Source organism: Corvus hawaiiensis, chromosome 13, assembly GCF_020740725.1.
Source record: "Corvus hawaiiensis isolate bCorHaw1 chromosome 13, bCorHaw1.pri.cur, whole genome shotgun sequence".
Taxonomy (NCBI): domain Eukaryota; kingdom Metazoa; phylum Chordata; class Aves; order Passeriformes; family Corvidae; genus Corvus; species Corvus hawaiiensis.
The window spans coordinates 21,494,016-21,505,931 of record NC_063225.1 but is presented as its reverse complement, the minus strand read 5'-3'; the positions used below and the strand labels follow the sequence as shown (position 1 = coordinate 21,505,931).

General features: G+C 47.8%; 1 protein-coding gene across 12 annotated transcripts in view; it reads right to left on the bottom strand.

Annotated features, from left to right (window-relative positions):
- Positions 1 to 11,916, bottom strand: part of MYO9A (myosin IXA) — a 176,072-nt gene that overhangs the window by 23,733 nt on the left and 140,423 nt on the right. For all 12 annotated transcript variants that reach the window (XM_048317888.1, XM_048317887.1, XM_048317894.1 and 9 more), the window contains 8 exons: positions 8,925 to 9,068; positions 8,233 to 8,272; positions 7,208 to 7,330; positions 3,915 to 3,995; positions 2,966 to 3,076; positions 1,860 to 1,982; positions 1,206 to 1,355; positions 665 to 975 (listed from right to left, as the gene is read on the bottom strand). In XM_048317888.1, coding sequence (XP_048173845.1) covers positions 665 to 975; positions 1,206 to 1,355; positions 1,860 to 1,982; positions 2,966 to 3,076; positions 3,915 to 3,995; positions 7,208 to 7,330; positions 8,233 to 8,272; positions 8,925 to 9,068 — 1,083 coding nt within the window. The remainder of the gene's footprint in view (positions 1 to 664; positions 976 to 1,205; positions 1,356 to 1,859; positions 1,983 to 2,965; positions 3,077 to 3,914; positions 3,996 to 7,207; positions 7,331 to 8,232; positions 8,273 to 8,924; positions 9,069 to 11,916) is intronic.

Sequence of the window (11,916 nt, the reverse complement as noted above, 5' to 3'; positions counted from 1 at the left end):
CCTCCATCCCTGGTCTAGCTCCTTCATAAGCTGTCGGAGCCAGAAAAGCTTAACCTATCACACCCCCTTGCCGTCTCCATCTTCGCCATCCTGCCCAGGCTGCGTCTGGAACAACTAGCAGGGACTTGTGCCCGGCACCAAGAGCTCTTTGCAGCTCCCAAATGTTCCACGCTACGTTAAGATGCTCCACACCTTGCAGGCAGCACCTCTGGAGAGTGAATCGTGACTTTTTCCGTGGCCAGCGTGCAAAGGCATGGCTGGAAAGTCTGTGCCCTCCACAGCGGCTGGCTCCAGTATCCCTTGTCCTTGTGAGCCAGCGCAGCAACCAGATTGATGAGGCAATCTGAGCTAAAAATAGGCTACTTAAACTGGTGCTGCTGCCAAGAGGAAAAAAAAACCCCTTGTGAGTATTTACGGCCTTGGCTTTGCACTGCCTACGTGCTCCAACCTGAAATAGGCTCCGCTTATTCCAAGAGCAGGACGTGCAGCTAAATTGTTCGAAAGCGGGGCAAACGAAGGACCAGGGCAGGTCGGGAGAGGGTCATGGATGCCACCAGGGAACACTGCCCTGCGTAAGTCACTGTAGTGCCCTGATTCACACCTCCCTCCCCTGTGAGCATCCCCAAAAAACGTGCTCCTCTTCACCCGAGGCCAACGGCGTTACCTTTGCCGTGCCAAATACCCCCGGCACGCCGCCTGCAGGCACACGGCTCTGCTCCTGCGGGCTGCGTACGCCCGCCGGGTGCGGTGTCCCCGCCAGGCCGCCTGGATGCTGGTGGCTGCGGCGTGCCGGCGCCTGGCGTGCTCCCGCCAGCAGCTCTGGATGAGATGGGCTGCAAACTGCATCTGCAGGAACCTCCGCCGCTCCACGAAGCCTCGCCAGTGGGTCTGCAGGACGACAGCGGCTTTGCTGAGGACCAGAGGGTCTGGGGATGGTTTGCCTTTTTTTCTGCTCTGGTAGCTACGCCAAAATCTCTGCGAACACAGCAGGGGGTTCCTTGTAACGGGTGTTGTGTGAAGATGGGATAGCACCTGCCTTCACGCACCCTCTCCAGCTCCCCACCATTCCCAACCTGTTATGGCAGTAGGAGTCAAATCCTGACTGCAAGCTCCTTCCTTGGAAAGGAGACCTGATTTTACCCATGGGCCCTGTCTGTAGGATTTGGGAACGGTAATTTGCTCTGGAATCCAGCAGCAGCGCCCACCTGTATGCTGATGGCCGCATGCCGCAGGCTCAGGAACTGCCTCCTGCAGAGCAGGCTGCGGAACCAGCGCTGCAGCAGTGTGATCCTCCGCAGCACCTCCTGGTGCAGCAGATCCTGCAGAAGCTGCCGCTCCCGTTCCTTCATGAAAACCTGGCCAAAACAACCCAAAAAAACCACAAGCGTGGAAAGCTTCCCAGACCACGAGTCAAATGATTTAATCCTCCTGGTTGCTGTGTCCTGGATGCTCCCAAGAAAGTTGAGGAGCTGAATTTTGTGAAGGCACCTCTAACAGGTTGCAGCAGTTTCATAACAGCCTGTGACTGTCTAAGCTCTGAACTACAGAGTCTCTGCTTTCCCATCAGGGGGGGCAAAATGAGAACCATTGTATCGATCTAAGTCTACACAAACACGGAGTTTTTTGGAGGATGTGAGTTTTTTCAGGCTGCCTCATTACAACCAATAACAAAACAATATTATTCCTTACTCTTTTATGTTAATAATATTTTAAGTTTCATTTAAATCACTGATTTTTGGCAAACAGAGGAAAAACAGTTTCATTAATTAAAACCATATATAGATACTAATTTACCAGACAGAAATACAGGCAAATGTTATATTTGTGTCTTAAAGGCTGAGCTGAGGATGAACATTTACCATTGTTCTTCCAACTTGGTAATTGTCTGGATCAAGTTTTATCTTGCGGAAGAAATCATGGATATTGTGCTTAGACGGGCTGATCCCTTGTGGCAAAAGGACATGGAAATGGTTCACAAAATCCTGAGAAGGAAAAGAAAGGAACACCAAGATTTGGTTAGTTGGGTCCTGCTGCTTCTTTCTCCCATAAATAACAGATTTGCTCCACTGGCCACATGAAACGGGATCTCTGGAGTGAGCAGAAGAACAGATAACATTTTATGCACTGGGGAACACCAAGTTTCATCCATCATTTGTGGTTTGATGGGAAACACATCAAAGCAGGGAGCCAGCAAGGTTCAAATGTTTTTCAGCATGGGAGGAGAGGTTCTGCAGGAGCCACAGAGTCATCCCAAGCAAAAAAACGCTGCAAATCCCCAGCAAGGGCCACTACGGAAAGCGAATACCAACATCTGCAAAACATCTCTGAGATGCTCCAGCCGTTACTGCTGTGAGGATTCAAAGAGTGAAGGAGGTACAAGAGGAGAGATCCTCCCAAGCAAGGTTGGGATCCTTGCTCCTGGCAAAAAAAACATTGAGCATTTTTCTTTTTCTAAACAGCTGCTGTGCAGGACACGACGTCTGCCCCAAAGCAGCCGCAAGCAGGAAGCCAATCGGCACCTGCAAAGCATGAAAGGATTGACATGTGCACAAAACATGGCAAACACATGGAAAAGAAGAAAACAGGAAAAGCTGGCTAACTCCAGAGGTTCAGAGGATGCCGACCACCCTCCTGATGGGACACAGCTAACACCGACACGATAGGGCAAACACTACTCCCAGTAATTCCAGATGCAGAAGAGAACGTGCAGGTCAGACACTTCTTTTCCAAAAGGGAGTCCATGTTGCAAAAAAAAATACTGGTTTTTGTTCAAAAATCATGGTGCAGGGGGCTCGCAGCCCCTCCCGAGGTCTAGAGTGGCTCATAGGCAGAGAACAGCCTGTTACATCCACTGCCTTCCAGGAGCTAGAAATTAACTACCCTGATAAAAAACGAGCCAGCAGCACTCAGACAACGGTGCTAAGGATGCTAAAGGTGATGGAAGACAAAGCCCGTTGTACTCAACCTGGAAGGAGTATTTGCAGCTGTATCCTGACTGGCGAATGCGCACGGTCTCCAGCATCCCCGTGTAGCGCAGCTGCCGCAGCACCAGGCTGTCGCTGAACCGCAGGGGCAGCTGGAAGGGGAAAACCAGACCAAGGATGAGCAAGAATTTCCTTTCACTGCAGCTTTTAAGTGCGTGGACGGGTAAAGGGTTCAGCAGACGTAGCACATCTGCATGACACGCACGGGAGGGAGGGAATGTGGGTCCCCAGGAACCACACTAATCCCACTGGGATTGAATCCTGTTTGCTTCTGAGACTTTCAAACAGCTAACTAGATAAATAAAGCCATAAAAAAGAATTTTTTGGATTTGAGTTGAATAAGACCTCCCAAGGGTACAGTTAATGGGTGAGATTGCAAGCAACCAAATAATCTCCCAGGCAAAAATGCCTGGGTAAAACTCTGAAGGATTAATCCACAAAGCATCCCTACATTTCGAACTGAGGGTCCTCAGTCCACGACACAATTATGTAAAGTCAAATTCAAGAAATATGAGTCAGTGTGATCAATGTAGTTTATTCTAAAAGTATCTGCTTTTACTTATGGAAACTTCATTTTAAGGAAGCTTTAGGGCTCAGATCCAGCACAAGTGAATTCACCGTTCTATAAATCTCTCTTATGGCTGGTCAGGAGCTTCAAAGTTTGCAGTCAAATTCATTTATTAAAGCCAAGATATTTTTCATATAAATTAAAATAATATATTTGCATATATGTGTTTCTACAAATATGAGAAGAGCCAGTGCAGTTTATCAAGGGCAGCACCCAAGTGATAAATCCATGCTTCCCCTTGCTCAAATCTTCTACATCCAGCTCCATCTGAGGCTTTGTTTCCTGTCTAACTGCCTGCAAAAACGGACAGAAGAGTCCCAAGCTGATTTCCAGCAGGACCACTTTCACAGGATGGGATTTACCTTCTCAGCGTTGGATCGGATGCACTTGACAAAATACGGCTCTGCTTGGCCAAGGGTCTCCATCAGCTTGTTGAGGGATGCCTGCAACAGAGGAGACAAAGGGAAGGGAGAGGAGACCACAGTGGATAATGAAAATCCAAATGCTTAGATCATAAGCATAAAATAAGTATAAATTGGAATTAATTATGAGTAAATGAGGCACATGTGAAATTATTTCCCCAAATGAGTGTTTTAGCACAAGCAACTTGGCTGATTTTGTCTTTGCCCCCAACAAAGAAACCAAAGATGAATATAATTGCTGGGCTGGATTTTCAGATCTCTGGCTCCCCTGGAGCCCAAACTCCCATCCCACTCCATACCACAAGCCTCTTCCAGCCATGAGTGAGAGCTCCAAGACAAGAATTTACACCTGGCACCAAACAACCACTACTGTTTTTTAGACACAAATCAAATTTGCCTTTACCAAAAGTGACTCCAGGCAGGATCTATTCCTGATTTTTAATCGTCAAAATGTTACTGTTGACCTAAAAATAATTTTTTTTAAATGACAGTTTTGCCAAAGGAAAATTGGGAATTCACAATAATTTCTGAAGCCTGCAACCCTGAACACTTCAGAGGTTGTTTCTAGAGAAGAGCTCCAATGTTGGCACGTTCCTGACTGAAGGCTCACTGAGAATCAAGGGATTTCCTGGTTCCATTTTTCTATTTCTCCTTATTTATTCATCACCATTAAAAGCCTCTCCCATAACAATGAATTTACATTAGCATCACTTTACAGCCAGCTGCTCCAGTGGGATCTCAATGCTGAGTTATCCCTTCACCTTGCAAACCTTTGACTTTTTGGGATGAATCACAAGCTCTTGGAATAAAACCAGGCTGAATACCAGAGTGTGCCGAGTCCATTGGTGCTGGCCAGGCTCCTCAGCCACGTTTTTTTTGTTGTGTCCTATAAATACTTTGGGCATCTCGAATTGCTGAGCACATCACAAACGTGGCATTGGTAACATGCTCCAGAGTTGATTAGTCCTGATTTTAATAGAGTTTAAAACTCAGTCGTGTAAAGGATATTCTGCCACATTCACTATAAGCAGAGTTATAAATTTTGGAATACAGTAGTTAATAAAGTGGTGTGGTATTACAAAGAAGTGTTTTGCCCACAGATCTGCTCACAGGAAGCCTTTTTTTCCTTCTGATAATTTCAAAGACATCTTTATTGGGAAGCCTTTCATGTTTAGAAAAATTCATTCACATTCAGGATTTTGGAAGGAGCAAGGGATGGAACCCAGGCACATGTGATGCAGCTGTGTTATGTACATTAACTTCATGCAAATATCCCTGTTCCTGTCCCAGGGAGCAGCAGGAATGCCATGACGTGGCAGACCTCTGCTGGCACGCTCCTGGTTTTCTTCAAATCTGAAACTACTCTTTTTTTCACAAAAGCAGCCTATTGGGAGCTTTCAATCATCAGCGATGCTGCAGCATCCCACAGTGCCCAACCAGGCTGGTGGGAGGCAAAGGGGGTACTCAAGGGACACAACCCCTTCACTGAAAGCCCAGCAAGCAGAGTGCTCCCAGTGCTGGAAATGATGGGAATGGGATGTGCCGGACCCATAGGAGGGGACATTTCCTCTCCCTCAGCGCCATCCTGTGTGTGGCAGATGGGCCAGGCACCCTCTGCCATCTGGCCCTCGGGAATCCACAAAGGACGCGCGAGGTCGCCGGATTAACCCCGTACCCGTCTCCTTTGTCCCTCTGCCAGCAAAACTTTCCAGCCACCCACTCCTTCACCACCTGTACTTGGCCTTTCAGGAACCGTTCCATCCCTGTCTCCAGGGCACCACCTGCATGTGGCTTAAAGGGGAGCTCTACAGTTTTAGGTAGGGGTGGCTGAGTTTTCCGTCGTGAAAGACATCCCTGCTCCTGGCACACGCTCCGAGGCAGCTATTTCCCCTACAGATTACCCTAAGTATAGGGATAGTGGAAATCCATAGGAGACGGAGCAGCTGCAAGCCCGGTGTTGAGGCATTAGCCACAAAGCAGCATTTATCCTCAAAAAAACCATGATAGGAAACATTTGTGTTTCCTGCCCGTGACCCAGTTCCATGCACCACAATTTTATTAGTTTGCTCTTGATTATAAAAGCAATGCTGCTGCTTTGTCCCTCAAAATGCTTCTCCTTAACAAGTGCTCCATGAAATGAGGGCTCTTTGATTTGAATGTGCTGTGAAAATATACCAAAAAATATCAATTGTGCCCCCCTGGGGCTTTCCAGAGTTTTGTTGGGAGCATAAATAGGTTTTGAGAAGGCCTTTCACTCCAAGATATCCCTGTTTCAACCCCTCCACGGATATGAATTAAACTCTGCAGGATTGAATTTTGACCAGAATACCATTAGATCAGACAAGGCTAAATATATAAATATACAGATGTGCATTCTGCAAATTATAGAGATATATATATGTGTGTGTGCATACATATTTTTAATTCTTTAATCTTACCCACACCTACACATGGAGAATTTCTAAATATAAACCACATCTCCAAAAAACTCCAAAGCAGTCAAAATTACAAGTCAAAACCAACCCAGACTTGCTTAGAACCCAAATTTTACGTGAAAATCTGCTTTCTATTATTACCACCTGCTCGTGCACATGTCTTGTAGCAGTTTCCAAGCCGTGATGCATATACAGAACAATCACAGACTCACTCAGGTTGGAAAAGACCTTTAAAGATCATTGAGTCCAACTGTGAGCCCAGCACTGCCAAGTCCTTGGAAGATTATTTTCCCTGCAGCAAACCCCAGGGACTGCAGACTGGCACACAGCACTGACAACACAAGATAGATCCCTCCTCCGAATTCCTCTGCCTGCCTGGAGAAAATGCAGCAGGATTCTGACCTTTCTGTCCCTATTAAAATTCCCATTCTGACTCAGCACAGATTATGCTGGATAAAGGACTGCAAAAAGCGTGATTCGGGGATTTTGGGGTTTCTGGATTTGGGGGAGAAAGCACCACAATGCAATGGCTTGGAATATGAGGTACCAGAGGACAGGGATGCACCAACACCTCCCTCTGCAGCTCATCCTCAGGTCCCACCTTGCTCTGCCATGTCATCCCCCACGACAGCCATCCTCACTCTTATTTCTCTCCACTTGCACCTTTTCAACACCTGCAGCATCTCCCAGCTCCCTCAAGCCCTCAGTAGGATTCACGGCCTAAATGCTGCTGGGGATGGGGCAGGACTGTGCCTGGAGCAGGTGATTCCCCTCTCTCCATCAAAGGAAAGGGCTCACCTGGAACTGGGCACTGATGCTGGGTGGTTTTTTCTTCTTATGGAGGTGGAGGAGAGATTTGGTGATGCGGTCGTGCAACGTCAGGTTCGTGAGGTGCTTGAGGGACTTCACATCCAGCAAGTGCTACAGAAAAAGAGAGAATCCAGAGAAAATCCAGATGTTATCATCACACCATCTGCTATATCCCTCCTTTACCCTCACAGGGCTTCCTTAGGTGACGTAATCTCAAGAGGGAACACTGAGGGATGGCTTCCCTGTGAGGGTGGGGAGGCCCTGGCACAGGGTGCCCAGAGAAGCTGCGGCTGCTCCTGGATCCCTGGCAGTGTCCAAGGCCAGGTTGGATGGGACCTGGAGCAGCCTGGGACAGAGGAAGTTGTTCCTGCCCGTGGCAGGGGTAGAACTGGATGACCCTTTCAACACAAACCATTCCATGATTCCATGATTCTCCTCACTGTTAATGAGCCGTTCATTGATTAATTGCATCAGTGCCTCTCCAGATGCAAGATGGACATGGAGAGTAGTAAAAACAATGTTTGCTCCTCCTGGTGCTCTGTTCCCGACCACAGACACAGCACCAGCGAGGACCACAAAAAGCATTATTCTTCTAGGAACAACAGATCTCGTGGCATCTCTTAAAATATAATAAATGCAGCCAAGATGGAGGGACAGTAACAAGGTTGTTGTCTATCAGATACCAGCTCTCCTGCATCATTCACCTGTTCATTTTAGTTTAGAGATCTAATTACTAAATTTCACCAGCATGTAAATACCTCTTCCCAGAAGGAGGGGAAAAAGGAGCCAGAGCAGCTCCAAGGAGGATGCAAGTGCTCATATCTCTCTCTTCCAGCAGAAATCAGGGCTGAAATCCTTTGGGTTTATAGGAGTTAAAGAGCCCTGAACAAAGCTGAGTTGACCAAGGTCTTGGTGTAGACACAATGGTCTTCTTCATATCCAGCAGCATTGCATCACTGTGCTACAGCCTTAACCCACAGCCCCACCAGGGGGAAAATCTGCTTCTCACTCACCTTTGGGAGACTGGGTTTGGCTTTGAAGTTCTTATTTCGCCTGGGGAGATAATAAACGGCTCAGGTTAATGCACAGTGCAATTGTGGAACGGAGGAGTTTATGAAACCAGCCCCTCAAATCCCCCTGAGCAGCTGCTGCCCACAGCCAGCACTGAAATGGGGCTGCCCCTGCATATTGCAGACTGAGAGGAATGTATCCAGTTAATGGCAATGGTTGCACTGGGAATGATGGGATGCAGGGAACCTGGGAAGAGCGAAGAAGCCGTGTCACAAAATGATTGACCAGCTGCCTGCTTTCCAAACCCCATGTTCATTCCAGTCACCCTGGGGTGTTCCCTGAACCTTCTGAGGAGGCTGCAGTGTGAATCATCAACATCATCTGCCCAGACAATGTATAATGGAAACTTTGATATCATGCTAGAAGTGTGACTGCATTACACTGCTGCTGTATCTTCAGACTGGTGTGACCAGCAGGTTTGTCCCTTCTCTTTCTTCCCTTTGTCTGTCATTCTCAATGAAGGAGAAGAGTTAAATCAGACGTGTCAAACATTGCTTTGACCCAACTGGGAAACACCTCCAAGTCTACTTGGCACCCTGAGAGTTTTATATCCTGGCTGTTCACATTCCCCTAACTCCCCATGCTGCTCATTGTGCTCCAGGAGTAAGGCCCAGATCCCCTCCTGGGTACTGACATGAGGATGCCGTGGGCCCTCTCCAGCAGTTTGCTGTTGGTAGTGTTGACGAATATCCCATCTTTGTCCAGGAAGGCTCCGGGGCTGGCGAGCCTGTTGTGCCTCATCCCCATGCGGCCATTCCAGCCAACTGCGTAGGCATCCCTGAAACACCAAACACCGTTAGGAAGAGATCAAAACCACGGTTCTATGATAAAAATACATCTTAAAACAACCCTTTGGTGGAAAAAGAGCTGCTGCTTTTCTCTCTCCACTGTTCATTCGCTCCCATGGGATGAGTCCCTGGTGCCAGACAGCACATGAAGCCATGGGCCACTAAAGCACCTCTCAAAGATCAAATATTCACAAAAAGAACAAATTATCAGCAGGACACTGACAGCTTCCAGCTCTTCCATACAGAAACCTTGAGTCTACAGATACCACTAGATACCTTTGGTGGTCTGAAGGATACGAGGCCATGAGCTCTGGTGCCAACTCTGTCTCCTCGAATTTACACAATCATTCCATTAGGGAAAGAAAAAGCAAATCTAATTCACAATAAACTCATTATTTGCCACAAAGATGGATGTCAGCCCCAGTTGGACTGATGGGTCGACCCAGAATCACTCTCTGGGACCTGATCACAAATCAGTCACCCGACTGGGTCCTTTCTGCCATGGAGCAGAACTGCTGTGGTCTCCAGAAATTCTCACCTGGCTTCAGAAGGGCTGAAGGGAATGAGGAGAGGAGCCAAAATCCCCTCTTGGAGGGACAGAAATGGATACTTGACCAAACTACACATCAGGGCAAGTCATTTCCAGAGCTGAGGAGACTTTCAGTGGTGTCTGGGGGACATGAAGCCTCTCATGGGCAGCATCCAACCACGATATTTTTGGCTTGGTGGGTTGGTGGTGGTTTGTTGGGGTTTTTAAATTCTAAATTTTTTATCAGCCTTGCAGAAATCATCACACGAAATAGAAGCAATCGAAGGAATGATGTGGGGGCTGCAACCCCCCCACCCCCCCAAGTTATCTCAGACAGGAGGAAAAGAACAGGAGGAGACTCCAGGCTGCACCAGGTCATGAGGATGCTGAAGGAGACGGTGGTTTAAACGTGGCCTCAGGCGCCAGCCACTTCTGAGGTCTGACAACAAGGCAGCCCTTTGCCTTAAAGCCTTGATTTGGAGGAAAGGCAAATCTCAAGCGCTGCATGGAAATTAAAAAATAAAGGATGTAAAGCTGTTTGTTCAGCCAGCTCAAAGCCTGGAGCCAGATCCTCGGAGCAACCTCACCTCCCTGCCTCATCTGAGCACTTCCCAAATTCCTTCCTGGCCCCATTAAATCAGCATTTTGACACAGACCACTATTATAAGCAGGGATGAATCACAGCAAAGTAAAACCCCTGGCTAAATGCTCCAGGAGCTGCTTTCTTAAGCATTCCATTCAAGGATTGTTAGTGAGAAGATTGAATATCCAGGCGATATCCTCCTGTCCACCTTTCTTCTCTTTACATCTCAGGTACCATCCACCAAAACCCTCTTGTTTGCAGGTAGGGGAAAAAATCACCAGCTGACAGGAACCACCAAAACTCAATAGCCACTTCTGGGATGTACAACACATCATTAATCCTGCCCAACCTCTCTGGAAAACCCTAGAAATTCCCACGTAGCTTTGAAAAACCCAAGAGATAAAGTGACAGCTCTGTTTGTTACGGACACTTTAGGAGGGATATGCTCACATGGTGACAGATGCAGGCTTTTGGTACTTTGGGATCAAGCATCTCACTGAACCCAGACAGCTGTTTCCAGACCAACACCTGCTCAGACATCCCTGCACTTAAAAGTGTCACCAGTGAGCACAAACCAGCAGGATCCCAACCAGCCCAAGTGGTTTGGGTTAGGCACGGCCTGGCTTTCATTTCTCAGCAGCCAGGGAAGGCACTCCACTGAAGACTGGTTTCCCTCCCAGCATGTGCAAACCACCTGTCCACTTTCTTCTGAGATCAGAGGAGAGCACTTGGCTCCCTAAACCCTCCACAGTGACTTCCTGAGTGATGTCATGCCTCAAAACTGCTTTTAGAAACAGGCCCCGGGCTATCCCGTGGGTTGGATGCACAACCAGACTTATCAGCGACCGCATGATCATGAGATGGCTTTGAAAGCAATTCCTGTTTAATTTGGAGCCGTAAATTGCTTGCCAGTCAATCTGCTGGGAAGCTGCTAAAGCCAATCTCTCTTCCAGACATGTTACCTGCACCCCTGTGCTCACCTCCTCTTGCTCAACGAGTGCCATTTACCTGGAATACCAACATTTATCAAGTGTCACACGACTCGCCAGATCAAAAGCAGCTGCAATGAAAGGGATCAAAATCACCTGCCTACTCTGGAAGCACAGGCTGGACCTTGGAGTTCTTATGAGACACCCTGTTTGTGCTTACAGAAGGAAGGGGCACAGGTGACATATGGAAACCCATCACTGATGATGCCCAAGGGAAGTGAAGATCATGGACCACGCTATCGAGGCACCACAGGAGGAGGAACACAGGAGTTAGGATGGCTCCAAAAGCGCTTTTTCTGCAAATAAAGGCTCAGATTGAGGCTGCTGGTAGGTCACAGCTGCTGAGGATGAGGAAGGAACACACAGTTCCTCAATTCTGGCTGTTTAGGATGACTTGTCTGCTGCGCTGGCATGGGTTAAGCCACATAACCAGAGCTGACCACACACTTCTCTCCACAGTAAATAAACACATCCCCCTCCTTGCCTGGGTCAGGAGGAGTTTCCCTGCCTTTACAGCATCCCCTTGCTGAGACAATTGAAATATTTTGGACTATGAAAATGCTGGCAGCCCAAGCTCCCCCACTAAAGTGCCTCTAAAGCTGGAGTTGGGCAGTCAAGAAAAGCCCTGTTCCAGTTCACGGATGTTCCTCACATGCCAAAGGCTGGATAGAGAAACTGCAGGAATCCTCTTATCTACAAGGGAAGATCTCCAAAGGGACAAAGTTTCACGTTACGTT